This window comes from Glycine max, chromosome 9 (genome assembly GCF_000004515.6).
Source record: "Glycine max cultivar Williams 82 chromosome 9, Glycine_max_v4.0, whole genome shotgun sequence".
NCBI lineage: Eukaryota > Viridiplantae > Streptophyta > Magnoliopsida > Fabales > Fabaceae > Glycine > Glycine max.
In genome coordinates, this window is record NC_038245.2 from 48,797,297 (window position 1) to 48,823,194 (window position 25,898).

A 25,898-nucleotide genomic window follows, 5' to 3' on the forward strand; every position below is an offset into this window, starting at 1 on the left:
AGCCATGATTTTCCTCGTGAATGGATGGGAAACTAAATCTGTTTTAAGATGTCATGAATGGCAAGAAACTTGCAGAAAGCTATGTATTATTTGCTATGTGATCAGTTTAATTGGGAGCTTTAATTTTGGGTCCAAATTGATTTTCAACCATTTTTGTAGTGTGTAAAAGATAAAGATTGAGAAAGGAAGAAATAGTTACCTATATGCTGAATAAATGATTATATAAAAAATATTTATTTTAAAGTTTTTTATATAAATTTAAACAAACTCACTGATTATATAATTAAATTTCAGGATTGTAACTTTTTAAATTGTTAATGAAGGAAGGAGGATAGCCCACAACCTCGATCTTGAATTCGCCGTTCCTATATCTTGAAGCTATTATTATGCTTTAGAATTTTAGCATTACTGTTTTTTTTAGAAGAAATATTTTAGCATTACTTAAGAATGGTCTATTACTTATTTCCATTTTTTTAATCGTGATAATCAAAGATAACGTTAAGGGATTTAAAATAATTCATCCAGTTTGTTGACAAAATTGAACTCTCTTGACACTCACTTGCGTATTAATTGTTTATTATCTTGATTAGCTGCATTGTTACACCAAAAAAAAAAAATGAGATGAAAAGTAAATCCTTGGATACTTCGGCTTTCCACCGTCCTCTTTTTACAATTCATTGGCTACTTTAACCGATAGAGCCACAGAAGGACTAATTAAGGAGATTGTTTAAAAAAAAGATTGAAATAAAAGATGGTCTTAAAAGAAAATCATAGATAGATACCTAGCAACAATATCCTTGATTGAAATAGTAAAAGCATAGCAATAAGACCCAAAGTTACAAGTCATATATATATAGACAATATATATGTATCAGAATAGAAATCCGCAAACTTCCCACACAAGTCTGGAAGATAAATGTTTTTTCTTCATAATAACAATAAGAACCCAAGTCCAAAAGTCATATATATATATATAGAGAGAGAGAGAAACAATAAAGTAAACCATATAATCTAATGTTAAATCAGAGGAACCATCCTTGAAAATTAGTCTCACTGGCCATGGTCTTTGGGACAATGGATGGCTCACCTTGAACAGAATACCTGCAAGAAAGTAACGAGTTTAATTATGAGTTATTCGGACCATTTTTGCTTAAGACATTGCTTCAAATATTTTGGAGATTATTGATACCAATTTGATATACTTGCAATGTTATCAATTTCAACCAAAGGTTTAAACTTTTCAATTACTAAGGATATTTGATTTTGATTGTTTTTTGTTTTCATTTTCACTGGAAATAGAAAATGGTGATGAAAATATGTTTGGTTGGATTTCTATTTTTATTTTCAGTTAAAATATTTTTCCAAACAAACCAAAACCTAAAAACAATAAAATCTCGTTTTTAATGTTTTCAGTTTAAACCAGAACCTTATTTTGAATATAATGAAAACGCGGTGACAAAAAATGTAATTTTAAGTAAATCTAAAAATGTATTTTCTTTTGAAAATACATTTTCAGTGTTTTTATTTCTTGAAAACAGAAAACAAGAAGTTAAATCAAACATGTTTTTAGAATTCTAATATTTTAAAAATAAAAACAGTTTTTAAAAAATGAAAACAGAAAATGAAAATATAAACCAAACACACCCTAATTTTTTAAATGGATAATTTTATTTTTTTTAATTTCGATCTGTCTATAATCACATAAATTAAATTACTTCACATCTTTATATATTCGAATATGCATGCCAGTTAGCGCCGCTCTATACAGAGTTGCACAAGTACATTCTAGATTCAGCTTGTTTAAAAAACATTAATTTTCTTCCATATGTCTTATGCAAACATGTTTGGCTGAATCAGAAACACTGAAGCCACCATAGATTGAAATCTGAAACTACTTCAAAACTCAAAGGCCACATAATTATGCAAATTATGCATGCGTGTGTGTATATATAATATATATATATATATATATATATATATATATATATATAATTTGAGGTATATATAACATAAATAGGAATAAAAGGAAATTTGGCTCGAATTGAATATACCCTATTTGCAAGAAAGGCTCAGGGTAGGTTTGGGAAGGCAGCAAGGGAAAGCTCCCATCTCCAGCAGCACTAGTGGAAGTAGAGCCCCACAGACTTGCTTTGAGATTAAATCCATAAGGCTCAAGCTGAAAAGGAGGCTTCAAAAAGCATGAAATAATCAATGAATAGAAAATGAAAAAGAAAAAATAGGAATAGAGAGACATGCATTTGCACTAATATGATTCATGTTATGCTGGAATTGTTGGTTGTCAATGTCATAGTGCAAAACCTTGAGTCTAAGGTCTTTATTCAGGTCTTCAAGATGACGTTCCTGCGAGATATGAATGAGAACACCAAAGTTTAGTATATAAATCATCAAAATGAATATAAAAAAGAACCATGCATAGACAATATATACTAATTTCTAAAAAATTACAGAAAGACAATTATACAAGAAAACAAACTAACTTAACCTTTCTTATTAATTACCTTTTGGCGAAGCTCTTCCACATGTTCAATAATCAGTTGTGTCTGCAAATGGAACAATTTTTCAGGCATTATCATCCAATATCCATGTTCGTATCAATTAGCTGCGGTACATAAACTGATTGAAACCAATTATTTTTGTACCTATAAGGCTAGTTTGTTATAGATAAAAAAAATTATTCTGACGTAAAATAATCTAATAGTTATGTTTTAAAAAAAATAAAAAAGAAGCAAATTTAAAATATTAACGGTAATTTTTAACTTCAAAGATTAATATTAACCATTAGATGTGGTAATTTGAAAATATTAAATAAATATGAAAAATTTGTATTACAAGAACAAGATCCTACTCTCTTTTATATTACAGCAATAGAAGTGCACAGAGGGCTTATACATTTACACGTACCTTCCTCTGCCTAGCTTGTGATAAAGCTTTTTCAAGTTGCTCCTCAAGAATTTGCAACTCTTTTATGCTCAGTGGTCCAAGATCTTCCCCATGCAAACGCCTGATATATGCAATCAAATCGCAGATTAAAGAAAAATATAATATCCTAATCTCCATCTCCGCCTAGAATATTGTATGTGATTAAAAAACATGTATCTGAATTTCTGTGTGAAATTATTATAATCGAGAACAATAATATAGAAAGAGTATAATTTATAACCTTTGTGTCTTTTGAACAGCTTCATACTTTTCATTTAGTTTTGACATTTCTTGGTACCAGCCCTGATGATTGTCAAAACAGAAATTCATCAGAATAATTTTTATACAAGATTAGCTAACTATAGTGCTTTATATATGGATTAAAATTAAGAATAAACTAAAGAAATGTACTACAACCTAAAAAACAGGACAATGTTTTATGTAATCTTTCAGAAAAGAATGAAATTATTTTCATGTGAAAAAAATGTAATAATTATTGAAAGACAATAACATGATTTTAATTGCATGCGTATAATTTCAAGTACATTTAGGTAACAAAGGCTCCATTAACTCAGTAGCTGTCAAATTCACATTAACAATTAAGGTCAAAAGACCACAGAAAGAAAACAAACATATATATCAACTTCAAATTATTATTATACAATTGATGGGATGATTAATAGACAAAGATTTTCATGGAATTTAATCTAGTTGTTTGGAGACACACATCTTAATGTATTTATCTTTTAAATTAATTTGCTGTTGACTATAAGTTATTATAAGAGTCCTTAAGGTGAAAAATTAATTTGAGCAGAGATGAAATTATACACATACCTGATTTTCAAGTTCAACATTGCCATCTTGATTAGAGTACTTCCGGTATCGATCATAGGTTTTTATAATACTGAAAATTGAAAGAAATTCGGTAAGAATTCATTATATATATAGTTCTATGCAATAAGGAACAGGAGACATTTAACCACAAAATAAATCCAAAGATAATAAAACCAACTTGAACCTCTTTTGTCAAGAGTTGGGGGTGATATAAAGGAGAGGGTTTATTTTGGTTCCTCCTAAACTCATTCATATATTGCTACCCTATTAATGTATCATATTATCCAGGTATTTGCATCTATAACGATAAAAAAAAAAGAAGATGAAGTTATTAGGAACAGTTTTCAATTTGATTCACTAATAATATTAAACAGTTTCTCTCATTGGAAATGAAAAGCGTAATATCATTGTAGTAACTAATTCTAATTTATTTGTTTAAAGTTATTAGGAAAATTCTAAAATTATATAGTAACAATATGACATAGTCTATTATCAATATGTGTTAGATATCAAATATATATGCAAAACCAATTGATAGTTCCAATCAAAATATTTTTCTCAAATTTCTTGCCGAAATGAATTTATTTTCAAAAACAAGTACTTCTTTCATCATATTTTTGGAAGAATATATAATTAAGTGTATATTTTTGTAGTTTTTAACTACGAATTGAATAACAGTTTAAGTGGATGATGAACACTGGATTAATTGGTTTATCTTGAGATGGATAAATAATACCAAAAGGCTAGGGTTGAATTAAAGGAAAGGGCAAATTTATGTATGATATACTTCTTTATATTAAAATTATATACAATGTACAATCGGAACCAGAGATGTTATTTTTTCCTCCAGAATTACATAAAATTTACATTATATGATTTTAAAAAAGAAAAAAACATTTTTAAATGATTTTGTTTTGAATTATTGCCAATATCCGCCGTAATTTGTTTTCAACCAAAATAAAGAAAGACAGACTTTCTCTTTATTATGAGGAATATATAAAATTGCCCCTCCCCCCTAGACAGATCCACATGAATGACAAGTGTTTTGTCATAAGATCATGAATTGGAATTAATATTTTATTTTCTTAGCAAGAAAATATGATGAGTTCAAAAGGAAAAATAAATCTAAATACCTCGAGCTGCCATTTGAAGATTAAATCATAACATGAACATAATCGCACCTCTCGTATCATATAACTCTGTGTGTGTTTTTCATTTTTCTCTGCTTGTGAGAAAAAATTGTTCCTCTCATGTCATATAATTGCAAGATTTTCTTTATTTTTTGTTCTGTCTTTTTTTCCCCTCATTTTTCTCTTTTTGTGAGAAAGAAAAACGTCATAGATTTGTACTGTTGTATTAGTAATGCATTTTATCCCAGTTAAGAGAGAGAGGGGGGGGGGGGGGGGGGGTGTAATTATGATATGTGAGTGTGACAGAAAACAAACTATGTATAATGCTTCTCTTCTGTATAATCTCTGATTTTTCCTCCACGAGTGGAACCCTCAGGCCCCAATAACAAATTAAAGGGGGAGTCATAGAGAACAAAAAATCCAGAAAAAAAGGACCAAGTATGATAAAACATGAGGGTTTGTCAGAACTCAGATCACAGATGCATGTACGTGTTAGTGAAAGAAAACCATGAAAATGATTATAGAATTAAATAGCTAGCCACACAAATAAATAAATAAAAAAGGGTGAAAATAGTGTTAGAATTAGGGTTTGTGCAGTTAAATACATCAAATGCAAAGAGTTTTGAAAATAAAAAGAAGGAGGAGGAGAAAGTACTGACCATTTTGTTAAAAGGAACTAGAAAAAAGAAAGAAAAAGGGCATGAGAAAAACCCAAAAAACCAAGTGCATAAAAACATTTGAAAAGAAAAAAAAAACTAGCTTTTAAGGTGTTTACAATTATGAGAGAGAGAGACCTTTGAGCATCGTCTGGAAAGGTGAAGAGCTTGCCACGAGGTGAGAAAATGACAAGGGCAACCTCAGCATCACACAGCACTGAGAGCTCTTTGGCTTTCTTCAACAAACCTGTCTTTCTTTTCGAGAAGGTAACTTGCCGATTTATTTTGTTCTCAATCCTCTTCAGCTCAACCCTTCCTCTACCCATTTTAATTTCTCACACCAACACACTATCTCTCTGTGTTGTGGACTTGTTTGTTTATGTTAATAGATAAGAGATTCACACGTACGTATGCATCAACCCCATGTGAACAAGGGTACGTCTAGGAAATTAATGATGAATCATTCCTCTTGCAGCAGGTTGACCGAAAACTTGGAGAAAAAACTAACCAAGGGAATTTTTATTTTTTTTCATAATATCTGTTTTTAGAACCATTTATATGCATAAAACATTGGAATTTTAATTTGAAATCTTACTGTAACATTAATATATTAATTTTAAAATTTAAAGGACCACCACATTGGCACATTGTAACGATTGATTCTACCCCCAAAAACAAAAACACAAAAAAATAAATTGCAAGGACAAGGGCTCAAGTTTTACATACGCAAAAGTTAACATCCATATATATGCATGGCTGTGTTCTTCATATTGTCCTTGTTTTTTTAACTTATTTTTCCCCCCTGCTCGTTCCATAAAAATTATAGATTATAGAAATAAAAAAAAAACGCCCCGCTTATTCTGAGTATTCTAAAATTTTATTATTATTAATTTAATTAATAGAACGTATTTTGGGTTAAGTTAAATGATAGTATCATGCAGTGTGTAAGTCTATTAATAGAGAGAGGCGTGTGTCAGAGCCTCATAGGACACTGCATATGATTCGATTCCTAGGATATCCGGAGGTAGTCCACATCTCTGCTTTTTGCCATAGGTAAGGAACAAAACAAATTGAAACAAAAGATAGGGAAAAAATTATTTTATATGATGATAGTATTTCTTTATCATATGACGAATTTCATTAATTAACCAAATACTTATATCCAAGAGACGACGTACACACTACTATTGCTTTAATTCACGTACAAATAATGTGAGTAAAGCTTTCATGCCAAGCCAGACCCCTTTTTTATTTCAGTGGCTTCAGCATGTATATGTAAAGCATCACAAGAACCATGCATCTAATAAGCTTGAAAAACCAATTAACCGAAAGAACCATTCAACTGTGATATTTAATCAGAGACCCTAGCAAAACCAATGTAGGAACGAATATTAATTTCCCATACAACTTGCATCTATATTCAGCTTCACATAATTCATTTATATATAGGAACTGATTCTCATTTATTAGCTAGCTACAAGAAAAAAAATAACATTAGAGATGAAACAATTTATATATAAATTTTAAAAAATCATCACTAAATTTTCTGTGACTCTAACGAAGAAAAAGCAATTTTAATTTATCACTAAATTGCATGACTAATTTTTTATTTTTTATAGTGCTTGCAACTAATAATTTTTTTGCTCCAATTAGATGTGAGAAGGCCAGAGAAATTCTTTTGCTGAACTGTGACTTTTACTCAACTTTTATATTTTGTCCTTGATTAAAAAAAGTAATCACTTTTATTTTGTCATTCAGCTTTCATTGTGCGTACAAACAAACATAGATAATTCATAATTTTGACTTCTTTTAGAAAAGACTCTTAAATTAAGATAAATTTGGAAAGTGGGAATTAATAAAAGAATGAAAAAATGAGGAGTGTGATCAGCAAAGTATAAAAAAACCTCACCCGTGTGTCATTGTAGATAAGGTTGGACTTTTTTTTTTCCAACAGAGAAGGTTGGAATTTGAACAACTCCAAAGAGACAAACATACAACAAATAATTAACTCTTTGGGAAAAAACGATTAATAGAGGTTCCTGGATCCCAATTTTGAAATGTTAGTATTTTTGGCTAAAATGCAAATAAATGCTACTTTAACACTGTCATGGAAAGACAAATTAACCAGGCCTTCTTTCAGAGATAGCCAGATAGGCAAGGGAATCTGTGGGAAGTCATTGATTTTCACTTCAACTCCATCAATCCTCACAGAAAGCAACCACAATTGCACAAAGTTTGTAAAATGTTCAATTAAGTGCAAAAGCATAATTAAAACAAACATGTTTACATATATAGTGATATTTTTTTGAGTTAACAAACTTTCATTTCATATATGGCTGTGCACAAGACTCAACGATCATATGCCCATATGCATTGATTTTTTACTTTCAATAAGTTTTGGAAATGTACTGTGTCGTTAAAGGTCTTGTCATTCTCTCAGAGATTAATAATGTTAGATAGGTATTAGCTCTGCACAAGAGGGGGATTATTGATTTTCCTAAAGACATTTTGTCCTTTTTGCAACAATGGTATTGAAGACTATGCAAAATAAAAAGCATTACTAGTCCTAAAATAATTGCAGTTTTAACATTTGAAAAAGAATTTAAATCGACTGATATTTTTATTTTTCAATAAAATATTAAAATATCTATTCCAATTTTATCATGTAATAAAAAATGTTATCTTAAAAATCTTAATATGAAATCAAGAGAGAGAACAATAATGTTTTAGTAAAAATTTTCTCTAACAAATAATAATACTCTTGGAATATTTGTTTTCTTGACCAGTGAGAAAAAAACCTTAAACAAGTGAGAAAAGACCTTAAACATAGTTATCATAAGACGGATATTAAAGCTTAATTATCAATTTCATTTTTATAGTATTTTAAAAATTTTAATTTGATCCCTAAATTTTAATATTTTTTAATTTGATCCTTAAATTCATAAAAATAAATCAATTTAATTTTCAAAATCTTAAAATAAATCAATTTGGTTCTCAAAATTTTTAAGAATTTAAGAACCAAATTGAACCATTTAACATAATTTAGAGATCAAATTGATTCATTTTTAAAAATTTGATGATCAAATTAAATATTTTTAAAATTTTAAGATTAAATTAATTTATTTTAAAAAATTTAAGGATCAAATTGGATCTTTTAAAAATTAAATTGAATTATTTAAAATAATTTAAAAATTAATTGATATTAAGTCATTTATTAATGTAAGCAGTTATTACCTCTTGGTCAGTGTTACGTGAGGTATGAGGTATACTTCATGTGTATGCAGGGAAAGAAAACCAAAAGATTCTTCTATATTTTATGACATGCGGTGTTACTGGTATACTCTATTTGACTCACAAGAAATGAATAGTGTGTTTTGTGTTTAGATCTGATTTCTCTGATGTCTCTTTTTTAAGCATCTCTGTGTTGCTCTTTGAAAACTACATAATTTTAAAATTGAATTAGAACATTAAATATTAATATAACTACATGAACAACATAAAGACAGTTAAAATAAGGATAGCAGAAAAGTCAATTTCTAATGTGTTCAAGGATATGATGTGCTTGTCATCTTAAATATGGTCAAGTTCGGTTTCTGGTTTTGGTTTTCAGGCAAGGTTGTTAGGAAAAAATTTACATTCTCATACTAGTACAATTGATTCTCTAGCTTATAAAAATATTTTGGTTAATTTCGACCACCTTGTTTTATGTATGGGTCGGAGTATTCCATATGCTTTTTTTTTTTATAATTCTTCTTTTGCTTATAAAAATCATATGCTTTTTATAGGGATGTTTAATAAGATCCGATCGTTTTGTTATTACAATGTAGATAAATTAAAGTGATAAAGTCAAGAAAACATAATTTGATCATTTTGATAACGCTTTCTCCTTCCATCATTTTAACTTCTACCAAGACTTTCTGTTTTTTTATAAAATTCTAAAATTCTTTTAGACCTGAGAATGATTGGGCTAGAAAGGTTGATTGAAATTAAGACAATGAAAAAGCATCACAAATATATGATGCCATAACAAATTAATTTTTAATATACAAAAAATGTAATAAATTAATTATGTTGTTAAATTTGTAAGATTATTTTATTATTAAATTGTAATGTTCAAGAATTAATTTGATAATAAATTATAATTTTTTAAGATCAATTTAACATTAAGTTATAAGTTTATGAACTAATTTGTCATTAAATTATCTACAAGATTAATTCATCACACTTTTTACATATTAATAAACTAAATTTGATTTTTTTTATTTTTCAAGAATATCAGTGTCTTATAATTTCATGAATGAATTTGGTTATTTATCCCATTTTCAATCCATCATAGCTGGTTTAGACATGTAGTGTTGAGTTAAATTAGCTATTTACCCTATTTTATATTGATAATACAAAATATCTTTGCATAATCATCGAATCTTATATTCCTATGTATGATAAATTTATTAACTTTTATGATAAATATCTTAAAAGTTATATTTTGACACTCTTTATCCCGGCATACATATAATTAAGAAAAATATATAAAAATTTGAAATTTAATTAAATCAATTTTATTCAAATCACATAAACAAATTCACGTGAAAAAAAGGATCACATTCACTTCACTTTTATCAGATAAAACTTATTCAAAACATATTCGGCTCAAACAAGACCGTCCAAGTTTACAAAAGGAAGCAAGTTAAGCAGCAAAATAAAATAAGATAAAACAACATATTCAAAACATCATGCAATTGTAACAGAAACTCATGCTTCAATGTCACATTCTATCAGAACATTGTGTTACAACGTCCTCTAGAATGAAGTTCTTTTAAGTCATCCACCTAGTCATTTGCTTCCACAAATACAAGGTTTGAGATCATCACATGATCTAAACACAAACAACACATGGGAAGTGAGTTATCACATTTCTAAATAAAATACAAATAAACAAAGATATAATCAAAATACATTATAGAATTATTTATAACATAACTCAACTTAATACAATCCACGTCACTTCACTACCTCATCATTTAAATTTCATTATAGAAATCATCAATCACATTATACATGAATCACACACTCGAGCAAGACGTAACAACACTCACAAATTTCATAATAAACAATTTATATGCGTTATGCAACAATTATACTGAAACTCAAGCCTATATATAATGTGGTATCATGTCAGTGAAAAATCATACTGGGACACTTAGGAGTACACAACAAGACACACCACACAATGGGTATGTCAGGTCACTCTCATTAAGTAAAATCATAAGGTGACCAGTCAGGGTCACTCTGTTTTGCGAGAATGCCCCAATCATATGGGATCAACATAGGCTTAAAGGAGCACTCAAACTGAGTGTTTTTACCCCTAAGGTCTAGACTCCGAAGAATCTGTTAGGATCTCACCTTCCTGATCCAGGTCCAACCCTTAAAACAACTTTTGTATGCAGACACTGCTCATGAATTATACAATACCCACGATCTTACACTTGTGTTTTAAACACGTTTAATACATTGCGCTAAAATTTAACACTTTAGATTCGTAACCTGGAACCCTACATTTTTCCTTTAATAGTTTGCGCATAAACACTTTTCTCAAGATAAACACCAATTCGGTTATTGTATAATTCACAACTCACAACCCATAACACAAATATTGTCACATCAGGTATTAACCACACACTTATTCACAATCATATCTTATGTCCATAATTTAATATCTCATAATGTCAGAATTCATCATCACATGTTTACGTGTATCTCACAAATTAATGCATGTTCAACTTTGCACTTATACTCAATTTCAATAATAAAGTTATGATCTCAAAGCAATATGTTATTTCACAATTAATCAAATATTCAATTTATCACTTACACACAATTTTAATCACAATTTCATGATTTTAATATTACAATCTCTTAATTATAATCATACATGAAGAATTATAATACAATAAACATCCTAAAATAAATCATAATTTGATCCTCTCAGGATTCCTACACCTGTTCATTCTAATCCCAATTGCGATAAACTCATCTCTTACCTCTAAGTGGGTTCACTTATGTAGTCCGATACTGATAGCGACATCATTAGCGTTTTCTAAGATTTCTCATGCTTTTGCTCTGGGTTCTTTATTAGGGTTTTCAAGTGTTAGAGAGGAGAAAAGATTACAGCCTTAATTGCACTATGTGCTTGCGATGATCATTTCTCCCTCCATAGATATTACTTTTGAAATTCCAATGGTGGATATGTGTGAAAATGAATTTTAAACCTGGTGTTCAAATTTCATGATAATCTAACAGTTAACAAGTTCAGGATCTTAGTTTTATTAGAACAAGTTTGGGTATATATGGGAAAATGAAAGTTACGTGCGATGGACATTTCTCTCACCTTGCAAAGCCCAACGGTCGAAATGTTTTGAAATGAGTTTCAAACTTGGTGTTCAAATTGCATAACGATCCAACGATTAACGAGTCCAATATCCTGGTTTTATTGGGACAGATTTGAATATATGCAAAAAAAAAAAAGAAGGTTTTGAGAGATAAAGGAAAAAAGAATTTGAGAGGAAGAGATTGTAAAAATGTATGTAAATATAAAAATTGACCTAAAATGTCTATTTATAATTAGAATACTTTTAGCCTATTATTTACTCATTTTTCTTTATTTTATTATTTTATAAACAAAAACTTTATTTTACTTCATATCAAATGAATAAATAAAATATCATTTTTATTTTCTAAGAAATATATTTATTTTTTTATACTTAAAAACATTATTTTAATTAATAAAAAATTTCTTTATTTATTTAATTACAAAATTTTCATTATTTTTCTAAAACTTTATTTATTTTTAAATAAAATCCTTTTTAATTTATTTTACTATGTTTCATACATCAATAATACTTTATAATTAATTGATAATATAAAATTATTTTACGGTATTGAATTTTTTTGGTAGAATGAAAAAATTAAAGCACAAGCAGAATCAGCTGACAAAAGTTAATTAGATCACGTAAAAAAGCATCTAAAACATAAGAGGGGGGAATAATATGAATTCCTCCATTTGCATTTTGAAGTCGAGCTCTCACATTGGCAAGTCTATCCGCCACAGAATTGACACTAACTTCCCTGCTACGTTAATTGATATTTGTAGTTATTTCTTAATTATTTTAGTGTTGTTTAGCTATATACAGTATAATATAAAAATTAAAATTGAAACGAGTTACATATCACAAAGTACTATATTAAAACAATATTGTCTTCAGACGTATCCGTGGTTTTACATACAAGTCAATAAATTAGAAAACACCATTGCAATTGTTGGTTTATTTATTGGACTGGTTATTACGTCAAGAACCACACAGACTTTTACTACTCCATTGTTGATGTCAGGGTAGTAATTAAGATTGTCACTACGCGTTATTAGACTTTTTATGTGTGCCGCTCTTCTTAATCCATCTCACCAAAAAATAAAAATCAGGTATGTACATAATTAAAATAAACGTTTCTAAGAATGTTTTTAAAATATTTGTTTTAATACATTAAAATAAAATACCGTTGGTTATAATAAATATTGAGTAATTTATTTTTCAAATTTTTAATTATTGTAAATGTAATTTTCAATATATTAAATTATGTGTTTGCATTTGATTATCATTTATTTGCTTAATTGAGGTTTTAGTAAAATCATTAAAATTAAAAATATATTTGATTTCAAAATATTTATTTATAAACTAAATCAGTTTTACAAGTTTATCAAAATCACAAACAATGATGCAGTCGTGCAAGATTAACACATAGCAGCGTTGCTTACACAAATTGATGGTAAATTTGCGGGTGGGGGACTAGGAATCATGCATATTCATGTTTTTGGGTTTTTTTTTTATGAATATCATTTGATTTATAAAGGAGATTCAACCATTTAAAATGATGGGCCCTAAAATGGTTTAAAAGGGTATAAAATAAAGTTTAATTTTAAAATATTCACAAATTTTTTTCAATAAATGCTGATGGTTTATAATAAAAAGTATGAAATAAATTTACTTTAACCAGAAATATCCATCTTATATTCATGATTTTTAATCAAAATTACTCATCATTTCTTGTGAGATTACTTTGTATCAATATTTATAATCTAAAAAATAAAATTTATCTTAATCGGTTAAATAAGATGCATGTATTTTTTATACTCATAATATTGATACGGAATATCTATGAAAAACTAATTCTTACCTAAAAACCTAACCAATAACACATAACTCAAATATGTAACTTTAGTTAAAAAATAAAATTTATTATCATTCAAACCAACCATTTATCTAATGTTAGAATTTATAATTTCATACCATTTATATATTAATTAAAAAAAGTGATAGAATAAGTGATACAATTATAATTTAGATCTTAGTTACACAGAACTATTTTATGATCCTTAAAATAAAAATTGAAAGAGAGAAGGTGAGAGACAGAAAGAAACAGCTGGGGAAAGCGAGGGCAAGTTGGAAATAGACCCACCCAAAATCGCATCCGAAATTCCTAACAGAAGAGAAAAGGAAAGCATACATTCACATTTCACACACACACACATACTACTCTCTCTCTCTCTCTCTCTCTGATGGATTCGAGGGAGTAAAAGCAAGAAAGCAAGCATTTGGATTTGGATTGAGATCCGCAATGGCACCGAACAACAACAGAACCAAGGGATCCCATTTCCCTCTTCTCGCTTTCCTCTTTCTCTGCCTCCTCGCGCCCCTTCTCTTCTTCTTCTTCGCATCGCCCCTTCACGGTCTCATTCTCTCATTCTCAAATCTCACTTGTTTTCAATTATTAGTTTTGTTTCTAGTGTTGGCACATCCACGTAGAGTGTCAAACAATAAATCAGATTTACAGGAATTCTATATTACATGCTTGGATTCTCCATTTTTGTTTCTTAGGGACTTTCTAATTGTCGGAAATGAGGTGTTATAATGTTAATTAATTGTGATTAATTTGCATTTGAGCTTTTGTTCCATGCGTATGCCTATAAGTTTTAAGTTGGTTTAATTTAATTACTTACTTCAAATGCATTCTGCAGATCGAAGTGATAATTCAGCTGTTTCGATTGAAAAGGTAGCCTCTGTTGTACATTTTGGGGTTTATTGGTTTTATAATTAGGATCTTGTTTGGATACAATTCTTCATTAGCACTTATAGAAGGAGACAATAAAAAGGTAAAATGAATTTAACTTCTTGCATAAGCTAAAATCAACTTATGCACTTAATTTTGTAGACGTTTTTTTATTTATTTATTTGAGGTGCATAAGTTGATTTTAGCTTATAAAAAAGCTCAGTGCATTTTACTTTTCTAATTTTCTTCTCCTATGAGTGCTTATGGAGAAGTTGACCCAAACAGGACCACATATATATATATAGCTTCTGGCTGTTTTTTATGTCTGTTTTAATGTTGTTGGCTGTAGCAGGTTGCCAAATTGAAAGAATGGCAGGCACTGCAGGATCTTAAATCGCTTTTTTCGAAAGAGGCAAGTGAAAGATGATATTTACATTATACCCTGGTTCTGTATTTCATGTAATGTTATTATGTAAGAGTTCATTTGCATCCTGGGATTCTAATAAATGTTATGTTTCAGGTTCTTGATGTTATTGTGTCCAATACAAATGATGTGGGGCCTTTGAGTCTTGAGAGTTTCAGAAAAAATAATCTGTCTGCTTCATGGAGAGTTGCTGGATTAAGGACTTCAAATGCTATGAATCAGGTTTGGAAAACTGATATGCTTCTGCTAGAAGCTTTCATTTCCTGTTTAAAGAAAAAATGGCATTCTTTTGCTCTGTGATAATCCATTTCTTTTTTAATTTTTAATTATAGCTAAACCAACCAGCAGACAATTTTAGACAAGAGAAGCAAAATGGGAAGGAAGGAAGATTTTCAGGTGGTATCGTATTGTCGGGTAATGTGCCTATGGTGTATTTTGGTTTAATTTCTTATTGAATACTTTTTATGAATGCAGTTGGTCGTGCTCAGTGGACTGACAGTCCTGTTCAGCTATCAAGAAGGGTAAGCACCATTAATCATTCGTGAATATTTTTCTTGTTTTAACTTGCATACAGCTTTTTTGGAAACCATTTACATATGTAAGTTTGAATTCTGGGGTAGTTTGCCACACCTTGTATCATGGGGGGCACAGAGTTTGTGGCTGTTATGGAAACAACCTCACTAGTCACTGCTGATATATATAATCCTTCCCAAACCCCAACCTGACATGATGGTAGGCAAACATGCCGGACTGACATTTTTTACTTCCGGCTGAAATGAAGTTGTGCCAGAATATACTTTGACATATTGCAATATTACCATTTTGTCCATACATCAATAATATAATATATATTTCGCCTTCCAAAAAAAAAAAAAAAAAAAAAAAAAAAAAAAAAAAAAAAAAAAAAAAAGTTGTTGGACTGCCAATTTTAAGAAAAAAGTTCCACATGGAATAAGAATGTCCAAGTTGAGTTACTTGAGTATCATATAAGTTGCAATGACTTGTACACCTAATACCTTAAGGTTTTGGGTTATATTAGATGACTTGTGTGATTTTCATTTGGTCTGTTGATGAAAGATCTTTGTGGTATTAGGCTTTCCTTGCAACCCAACAAAAATGTTATCTCAAATTAAATTTTGTTAACTCTATTAAATCTATACTCAAGTAATTTAACCCAAGACTATCCTAATAATTCATTCTTATAACTTGTGGCTGATTATTCCCAAATGTAAAGCTTATTCTTCCTAAAGTAATTCTTCCAAAATACATTTGACTTGAAAGCAAGTAAGCAACTGCATACCAATAACCCTAAGATTTGTGTAAAGTTCAATGTTGTCTTGTCTGTACTGTGGAGTGATACTCTATTTTGGAAACAACAGAACAATTCTGGAAATAAACTTTGTTTTGTTCTTTGTATATATCTTCTACAGCAATTAGTAGAGAAAAGGAAGGAAAAGCGTGCTGCTGAGTTGGTAAAACAGGATGATGAAGTAATTGTAAAACTTGAAGATTCAGCTATTGAACACTCAAAATCTGTTGATTCGGCAGTTCTAGGTAAATACAACATTTGGAGGAAAGAAAATGAGAATGAAAATGCTGATTCTACAGTACGGTTGATGCGAGACCAAATCATTATGGCTAAGGTTTACTTGAGTATAGCAAAGATGAAGAACAAGCTTCAACTGTACCAAGAACTGGAATCTCAGCTTAAAGAAAGTCAACGTGCTTTAGGTGAGGCAACTTCTGATGCTGACATGCGTCACAGGTATGAAAGCTATGAGCAATTTTCTCTAAAGTGATATCCATTTGCTTTGCATTAAGCCATTAACCAACTTTACTAATCAAATATTTAATTATCTGTAGTGATCATGAAAAAATCAAAACTATGGGCCAAGTTCTTTCCAAGGCAAAAGAGCAATTGTATGACTGCAAGTTGGTTACTGGGAAATTGAGGGCAATGCTACAAACAGCTGATGAGCAGGTTAGGGGATTGAGGAAACAAAGCACATTCCTTAGTCAGTTGGCTGCCAAGACCATACCGGATGGAATTCACTGCTTATCTATGCGCCTTACCATAGATTACTACCTCCTTCCTCTTGAAAAGAGAAAATTCCCCAGAAGTGAGAATTTGGAGAATCCTAGTCTCTATCATTATGCCCTGTTCTCGGACAATGTCTTGGCTGCATCTGTTGTTGTCAACTCAACTATTGTGAATGCAAAGGTGACTTAAACAGTCTTTTACCATACCAGTGTGTATGTGCATGTCTATATAGATATTCTTTTATATAGATGATGAATAATTTGTGCTTGCACTGTACAACCCGGACATATTTTGTTTGTGCAGTGCATCCCTGACTCAGTAAATAATATAATTAAACTTTGCCTTCATTATCTTATGTTTGTGTCTTCAACATTGCAGGATCCTTCGAAGCATGTGTTTCACCTTGTTACTGATAAACTAAATTTTGGAGCCATGAACATGTGGTTTTTGTTGAATCCTCCTGGAAAAGCTACAATCAATGTTGAAAATGTTGATGAATTTAAGTGGTTGAACTCATCCTACTGCCCAGTCTTGAGGCAGCTTGAATCTGCAACAATGAAAGAGTATTATTTCAAGGCAGGCCATCCAACTACTACTGGTGCTTCAAATCTCAAGTACAGAAATCCAAAATATCTGTCAATGCTCAACCACCTGAGATTCTATCTTCCACAAGTTTATCCAAAGTTGGATAAGATTCTTTTTCTTGATGATGACATTGTTGTCCAGAAGGATTTGACTGGATTATGGGCTGTGAATCTTAATGGAAAAGTAAATGGTGCTGTTTTAACATGCGGAGAGAGTTTTCACCGATTTGACAAGTACCTTAACTTTTCAAATCCGCATATTGCAAAAAATTTTGATCCAAATGCTTGTGGTTGGGCATACGGGATGAACATGTTTGATTTGAAGGTGTGGAAAAAGAAGGACATCACTGGCATATATCACAAGTGGCAGAATTTGGTGAGCAGTTGAACATAACATTGGTTTACATCACATGTCTGTTCTTACATAATAAGATGACTACAGACAGATTTAACTCCTCTAAAGGGAGAGTTACCCTTTAGATGATAAAGTGCTATTACAACCATTGATTGAAAAATTGACGGTTGTAATGTTAACAACTTCCATAGTTTGTTATTATGTGCCCATGCATCTTATTACATCATCAACCATTGATGTTACAGTATATGGTTATAACCCACTTTATTTTCTAAAGTGAGACTCTTTAGAGGTGCCAAATCCACTTCAAATGATCTTTCACTGACCCTTTTCTTCCTGTTTGATTCCAGAATGAAGACAGGGTGCTGTGGAAGCTGGGGACATTGCCTCCAGGGCTGATGACATTCTATGGATTAACACATCCACTTAATAAATCATGGCACGTACTCGGTCTGGGTTACAATCCAAGTGTAGATCGCTCGGAGATTGATAATGCAGCAGTCGTACACTACAATGGTAATATGAAGCCGTGGTTAGAGATAGCCATGACAAAGTATCGGTCTTACTGGACCAAATATGTCAAATTTAATCATCCCTATCTTCAGAATTGTAAGCTACGTGAATGATCCTCACAACTAAGTCATAAGCAGAGAACACTCATTTTCTCTGCACAATACCCTCTCCATCTCCTTTCTATCTTGGCAATTTCAAGTGAAGTGCCTTGCTATGATCTAATGTATAAGCGATTGGGTCAATGCTTGTTTAGTGGTTACCCCTACATCATGTCTTTCCCCCGTCACTATTTTTGCCTTTAATTCATTTTATTTGTTTACACTACCCTCACTGATTTGGAACAAGGTACATAAGTAGTATACCTTGTTTGCTATTATAAAATCCCTTCATTGTATACAATACTCTGATAGTAAGACTGGACTAGAAATAGAATAACAATTTTTATGTATTCTTTCACAAATAGCTTTCTTGTTTAGTTTCGAGACCTATTTGATGTTTTATGTTTGCATATTGTATTGAATTTTCTTCAAGTGCACGAGTCATAAGGAATTGATAAAATGACAAGTATTTGCTCTCACAATAATCGTGTGATTATTTAATTATCTTAGTTCATGATAAAATGAGCAACTAAAGTTAATTAAATTAGGAAGAAAATTAAGCAAACCGAAATTAATTAGGCGATGAAAACGGAATTCAATAGAATTAATCAAACTTCTGGGTGAGGGGTTATATTACATAAACTAAATATAATTATTTATGAAAAGGAATTGTAGCTTAGTGATATAATTAATCATATCTGCTTCAATTGATTTCTTTTGTTCTTATTTTTGCTCTCTTGACATTTTTAAAATTTTCTTTTTGTTAAGCATTTGCTCCTCATACTATATCTATTACTTCCCATGCTTTATTTCTCCCTTCTTTTTCCATTCTATTCCATACATTTTGTTGTAATTTGATTTTGCTTATGTTCTCCTAATTCCTACCTCATAAAAAGGTACCATTTTTTTTCTCCTTTATGCATTGCATCTCTCTCTTTTTATTTAATTATTTATAATTATCAGTTTTCCCTCTCTTTTATTAATATATATATATATATATATATATATATATAGTTGATTTGATTAGGATTTTAATATAATCATGAATATTTGTTGCAATTTAAGTATATTTGTGTATTTCAATACAAGCATATTCCGTTACTATAATATAACCATAAAAATATTCCATTACTATAAATAAATTTGAGAGCAGTGGATTGTCATTAACTTTTTTCCTTGTGTAATTTTTTTCCATATATTGTTAATTAAATTTATTACTATTAGTTATTACTAATTTTGTTCCATTCCAATGTACTAAATAAACTTATTAATATAGCTAATCTCAAAATTGTTAATAAATTTGGTAATCAAAGGATGTTTCTTCTTGGTTTTCTTCCTTTAAGAGTTAGCTAGGTATATTTTTTTTAGTTTTTCTAATGTGTGCACCATTCTACGCTTAAGAATAACTAATGACTTATTTTTTTATCTAATTTAGATCAACATATTATTAATGATTCTTTCAGAAATAATGGTTATCTTTTTCTTATTTTTCAGTTTCAATATCTTTCTCTTATTACATAAGTCGTTTTCAAGTTTTCATAATTAAATTAGTTCTTTAAAATGTAAAAGCAATCATATATTGATATATAAAATTTCAAAATTATAATCCATTTTAAGTGTTTTGTGCATGATTATTAATTGCTGATTGCTATAATAGTACATCTACTCAATTGTACGGCTTAGCAGTTAGTAACTTAGTATGCACATGGAAAACTTGATGCATGTGATTTATGCTCATACTAGTGGCATAAAAGGTACACAAGCATAAATGTAATGTACTGCATAGCTTCCTAAATAAGATTATCTCCTGAGCAAGTGAGCAACTCAGCCAACACTACCCCACAAATTTGTCTTACCTTTATTTATTTATATCCACCATGGCTAACATTCTTTACACAGCCTCCATAGTCTCTTTTTCTTCTTCCTCTTCCTACTCCAATAATTTGCTTAAACACATTAGTATCAATACAACTTTCTCTCTTCACAACAAACTCAATTTTCAAATCTCAAACCCCCTCTCTAACTCCTCTCCCAAACCCGTCAAAGCTTCCACCACCACTTCACAACCTCTTCATCATTCAGTTCACACCCGTGACCCCAAAAAAGGCTCGGAGATACACGCCACAGTGTCACCGAGGTCTTTGCCTACCCAGGTGGTTGCTCCATAGAGATCCACTAAGCACTCACACATGGATAGTGTGCCTCTCATAGCCATCACTGGTCAAGTTCCGCTGAAAATGATAGGCATTGGTCCTGTTCTCATGGATATTCATGAAATCGAATGGAAGCATGAAGAAATTGAGCAGAAGCAGAAAAGAGTTCCGTGAGGAAGAAGAAAGAGAATTTGGGATAGAAAATCAACTTTGATTCAATGAATTATTGCTTCTATGTAGTTTAGTTGTTGGTACAAGCTTTTATATATATAAGAGGAAGTTAGTTACAAGTCTAACTAACAACTAACAATCATAACTAACTACCAACTACTTTCTAACCATAGTTGACTCTCTAATGATTGACTTCTAACATGACTAATAAGTTTTTATCTATAAAAAAGATTCTAAAGAGTCATGTGATAGTCATTAGATTAAATTTGTAATGGCAAAATCCTGATCATTGATTTAGGAGAATCCATTAATATAATTAGGAATAATATCTTAAAGTTTGTATCAAACCAAAAAAAAAGAAGTGATCAATTATACAAGTACTCTGTTCTTCCCAAACTTCTAGTCTCTCCCATTTTTAAATATATTTTCTTTGCTACTAAAATTTCATTCCAATAGTTTGTAATTGTGAATTTCTTCCAATATTTGCCGCAAATGGCAAAAAAGCTAACAACACCAGAATCTTACTGATCTATCCGGAGAGAAGTGTTTGTTACTATAATTCTAGATCTTATTCTTGCATTATATTTGACAGAGATACAAACAAATAAAGTGGCTATCTTGAGTTTATATATACTGAGCAAGTTATCATGAGTTCACTAACTACTAACCGTCTTACAACTAATGTTAACTTTTCAACTGCCAAGTAACAGACAGATTGAGAGAACTTGAAAACCACAATATCAACCACATGAATATCAATCACAATTGAACGAGGGATTAGCAACAGCAGCACTAATATATACCAGCAGGCAAATGCAAAACACATAGCTCCAAGACTCCCAGAGATTAAACATGTCTTCCCGAAGTTGCAATAAGAAAAGTCTCACTTATAACTATGGCGTTGGAGAGCTTGAATGAGTATGTCAGCACCATTTTCTGGCTGGAGTGAACCGAGTGAATGAATGGTTGTGAAGTAGTAGTGGTGGAAGCTGTGTAAAGGGTGTTTGAGATTTGAGGAGAGTGAGTTTGTTGTGAAGAGGGATTATGGGTGTGCAATGAGGCTAAGTCTATGAATTAATTGGAGGATGCATTTGTGGAAGTGAGTTTAACGGTTAAATATGAGTTATTTTTTATGATAAAAATATATTGAAAATATTTTAAAAAATATTTATTTAACAGTTATTTTTAACTTAAATGATAGAAATTGATATTTTTCTTATTTATACCTTGCAAATATGAAAAAGAAGAATTAAAAGCAACAAAAATTCAGAAGATATCAATCATATAAATAAGGAAGATTTTTTGGCATCAGACTCAAGTCCAGTCCACTTCAACAATCATAAAAAAGGAGTCAAGCCCAAGTCTCCAACAACTATAAAAAGGGAGTCAAATCAAGGAAAAAAGACACACCGTCAGAGCACTCTCTAATTCACACCTAAAATCTTGAGAACTCTTCCTTAGGAAATTCTTTCTTCTCTTTCATCATTTTTTATTCCTTTTTCCATCTCTATCTCTCTTTTGTTGTAAGATCATTTATGGTTATGAGAGGCTAAACCTAGAGTCTGGTAGGCCTAAAAAACCAAAAGATGTATTGTATACTTCATATTTATCAATGCAAACAAATGTTTTATTTCCTATTATCCTTTAATTTCATGTATTATTCATCTTTGCATCATCTTTGGGGTTAGGTGATCGAGAGCAGTGGTGGACCTACATTGGTGTGAGGGTGTGCACTTGCACACCCTCATTTTTTAAAATTTATTAAATTTGTAAATAAAATCTTATATTTTTATATTTTATTTTATTTATATTTATATAATTGAACTCACTGATTTTATTTTTTATAATTTGCACCCACTAACTCAGGGTCTTGGATCCGTCACTGCGAGGGAGGGTAATCCTTAATAGAAAAACAAAGAAGGTTTTGCATGCATCTATTTTAGAAATTAGTTGCTAGACAGAAGGTAATTTCTAATAGAACTAAAAGGAAGAAGTATCTTAATAAAATCATTACTAGACATAAAGTGATTGCATTATGCCCATGCATCAAAGCAAACATCTAGAATTAGAACTTCATGCATTTTATCTATTGACTTTTTGCAAAGATATTTGTGAGATAAATAGATAAAATAGGCTTGTCATCGTAAGACATCAGTGACAAGTATTTTAACAGATGTGGGTATGTTAAATTCACTTGATTGATAGAGAAAAATCACAAATAATATATCTTAGACAAATAAGACATGTTAGGTCCTAACATTCTCATTTCATTAAATTTTCTATTATTTCTTTTATTTTCTATTAATAGTTATTATTTTGTACTTTATTCTTTTAAATTTATCTTTTATATCTCATCTTATCTTTTTCTCTTATAAATTAGAAATTATTGGATACAAGTACAAAACAAAGTTTATGTGAAAATCAATATTCCAACTTTTGAATCTTTATTACTTGGATATTTGATACACTTGTCAATCAGTTAACAAGTGATTACGTGTGTCGAGGAATAAGGTGATTTTGTGGCCTTTATGAGAAAGAAGAGTTTGGCTAGCTAGGTCAAACACGGGTTTGATGTGGTCTTCTGCCGGAAGGGTAAAGCGAATATGTGAGGAGATTTCAGCAATGGTATAACAATGGATTTGTTTCAATGCACATGGTGTTAAATAAAGTTTAGCCACCGCAAAAGTATATTGGAAATCACTTTGTTTTTTCTTGTCTCGTTTGTTGTTGTGAATTGTGATAGATATACAAGAAGTACTGTACTACTATGTAGGACTTTAACTAGGAGAAGAATTACAGAGTGACGTGCCTTTTGTGTGGAGCAGAAAAGGATGACGCTACCAAATCTGACACATCTGAAGGGGCATTTTTGGCTGGTGCCACAGCTGTCCAACATGGCAAAAATCATCAAGATAGGTAAATAGTTGTATGACCAACCTAGTCAGGGAATTAGTTTTTGAAGCCCATTCATCTCTTGCAATTTGAAGGAGACTTTTCAAGGCAAGCTAAGCCACTTCTTGTTCTAATAACCTTTATCCAAAGAAAAAGGTGAATTGGGAAGTGTAACTCGTCCCACTCACCCACTAAATTGATGACTATAAGTGGTATAGAGAAGGCCGGTAGAGCGTGCCTAGGCTTCTCCTGTGAATCTTTGCCTTGTCAGTGCCACGGGACAATGATTCTGATATTGGAGTGTTTGAGCGCTTGATGGATATCTATGGAGCAACCGCCCGAGTAGGCAAAGACATTGGTAATCCCACCACCATGGCGTTGGAGAGCTTGAATGAGCATGTCAGCACCATTTTCGGGCTTGCTGGTGTGAACTGAGTGAAGGAAAGGCTGTGAAGTGGTGGTGACAGGTTTTCATGTAGAGGGGTTGGAGAGGGTGTTTGAGATTTGAGGAGTGAGAATTGGTTTCATTAATATTGGACCACACAAGATGAAGTAAGTGACACTCTTGATTTCACGTCTACATACATATATATAATATAAGCACGACGTACCCATCGCATGCAGCTTCCACGAAGCTTCCTCTTTTCTCTTCAAATAGTATTTTTAATTTTATCACACATTCACAAACCAGCATACCAATATTATATGATATATGCAGCAGGAGCCAGAAGGGGGTGCTTGTAAAAGTTCAAAGGTGATTAAATTAAAGGAATAATGAATGCAGAAAATGGGGAAGCAAGATAGCTGTGTTCTTGAATAGCAGTGTTTCACGTTTTAATTAATATTCTGCATGGAGAAGGCAAACATGTGCCTGGGCCCCGCATGCAAAAATGCATGGTGCATGCTGCATGATGTGATGATCCAACTTTTTTTTTTATATATATAAAAACTTCATCAATATTCTTGAATGATTCGGATTCCTTGACATTGCTCATGCATATATGTGATGCAGGAGGGCGTGCTTGTACAAGTTCACAAATTAAGGAAATAAAACTAAAGGAGTGATTCAAGAAAAGCGCTGTGCTATTGAAGAGAAGTGTTTCGCCTTCACGTTTTAATCTTCTGCATGCTGCATGCAGAAGCCAAGCATGTGCCTGGACCCCGCAAGCATGTACCTATATGTGAGGTGTTCCTATCAACATACGTACGCTGTAACTGTTGCAACTCACGGGATGAATAAAGGCCTTTGGAAATATGATGATGACCAGTATTTTATGGAGGGTGTTATATTGTATCAGGATGTGATTTGGTAATTTTAATCATTTCTGTGAAGGTGGGGTTTATATTGCTGTTATACATTTATGGAAGGTGTGATATATAGTACGTACAATGCTATGCTATGTAATTAATCTTTGCTCTAATTAGGTCACCTCATGTGACTTTGGAAGTGTTTTGCTTTTTTCAAAAAATAAAAAATTCAAACCGTCCATAAAATTATGATATGATTTATCTCCTTAAGTAGTAATTATGGATTTAAAGAGAGAGCATAAGTTCGCTAGATTAGTAGAGAGTGATCGAGAGACAAAATTGAGACTTACAATCTTATTGTGTGGCGGAAAATTGTCTCATGACTTTTTTGAAGGAACAAACACATGAAAAAAAAATTATTAGATAGTATAGGATTATCATGTTATTTATGATTTTAACTAATAAACATATATAATAAGTAAATAATTAAATATATATTTACATTAAATGTATAGTCATTAATTACCTAACAAAAATTAATTATATTATTCTTTAAAAAATCTTAATCAATTTAAAATATTAAATTATTTACATATCATACAATTATTTTGAAACCATGGATGATGTCATTCCTGGACCACTTAGTAATTTATGAGAATGAGACATTAGTGTGGAAGGATACCAAAAATAAGTAATTTTTTTTAAGAAAATCATTTTTAGAAGGTGTTACGTTCGCGCATGATTGCTGGTTGCAATA

At 30.8% G+C, this 25,898-nt stretch overlaps 2 protein-coding genes across 3 annotated transcripts; one reads left to right on the forward strand and one right to left on the reverse strand.

Moving 5' to 3' along the window:
* Nucleotides 1–1,022: 1,022 nt before the first annotated feature.
* LOC100797002 (agamous-like MADS-box protein MADS3) lies at nt 1,023–5,942 on the reverse strand. Its single transcript, XM_041005513.1, has 8 exons — nt 5,699–5,942; nt 3,775–3,844; nt 3,182–3,243; nt 2,923–3,022; nt 2,520–2,561; nt 2,320–2,361; nt 2,010–2,176; nt 1,023–1,101 (listed from the first exon to the last, which is right to left on the reverse strand). Exons 1-8 carry the CDS (start codon nt 5,884–5,886, stop codon nt 1,023–1,025), a joined length of 750 nt encoding a protein of 249 aa, XP_040861447.1. The 5' UTR covers nt 5,887–5,942.
* Nucleotides 5,943–14,014: 8,072 nt separating this feature from the next.
* LOC100798073 (polygalacturonate 4-alpha-galacturonosyltransferase) lies at nt 14,015–19,092 on the forward strand. Of its 2 annotated transcripts, none has more exons than XM_014762434.3 (10): nt 14,015–14,342; nt 14,631–14,665; nt 15,012–15,074; nt 15,183–15,308; nt 15,419–15,482; nt 15,561–15,607; nt 16,517–16,851; nt 16,950–17,307; nt 17,506–18,087; nt 18,417–19,092. In XM_014762434.3, the coding sequence occupies exons 1-10, from the start codon at nt 14,231–14,233 to the stop codon at nt 18,690–18,692; spliced, it is 1,998 nt and encodes a 665-aa protein (XP_014617920.1). In that variant the 5' UTR covers nt 14,015–14,230; the 3' UTR covers nt 18,693–19,092. The 2 variants fall into 2 exon arrangements, with proteins under 2 accessions (XP_014617920.1, XP_003533632.1); XM_003533584.5 differs by having other exon boundaries at nt 14,016–14,342; nt 15,015–15,074.
* Nucleotides 19,093–25,898: the final 6,806 nt, after the last annotated feature.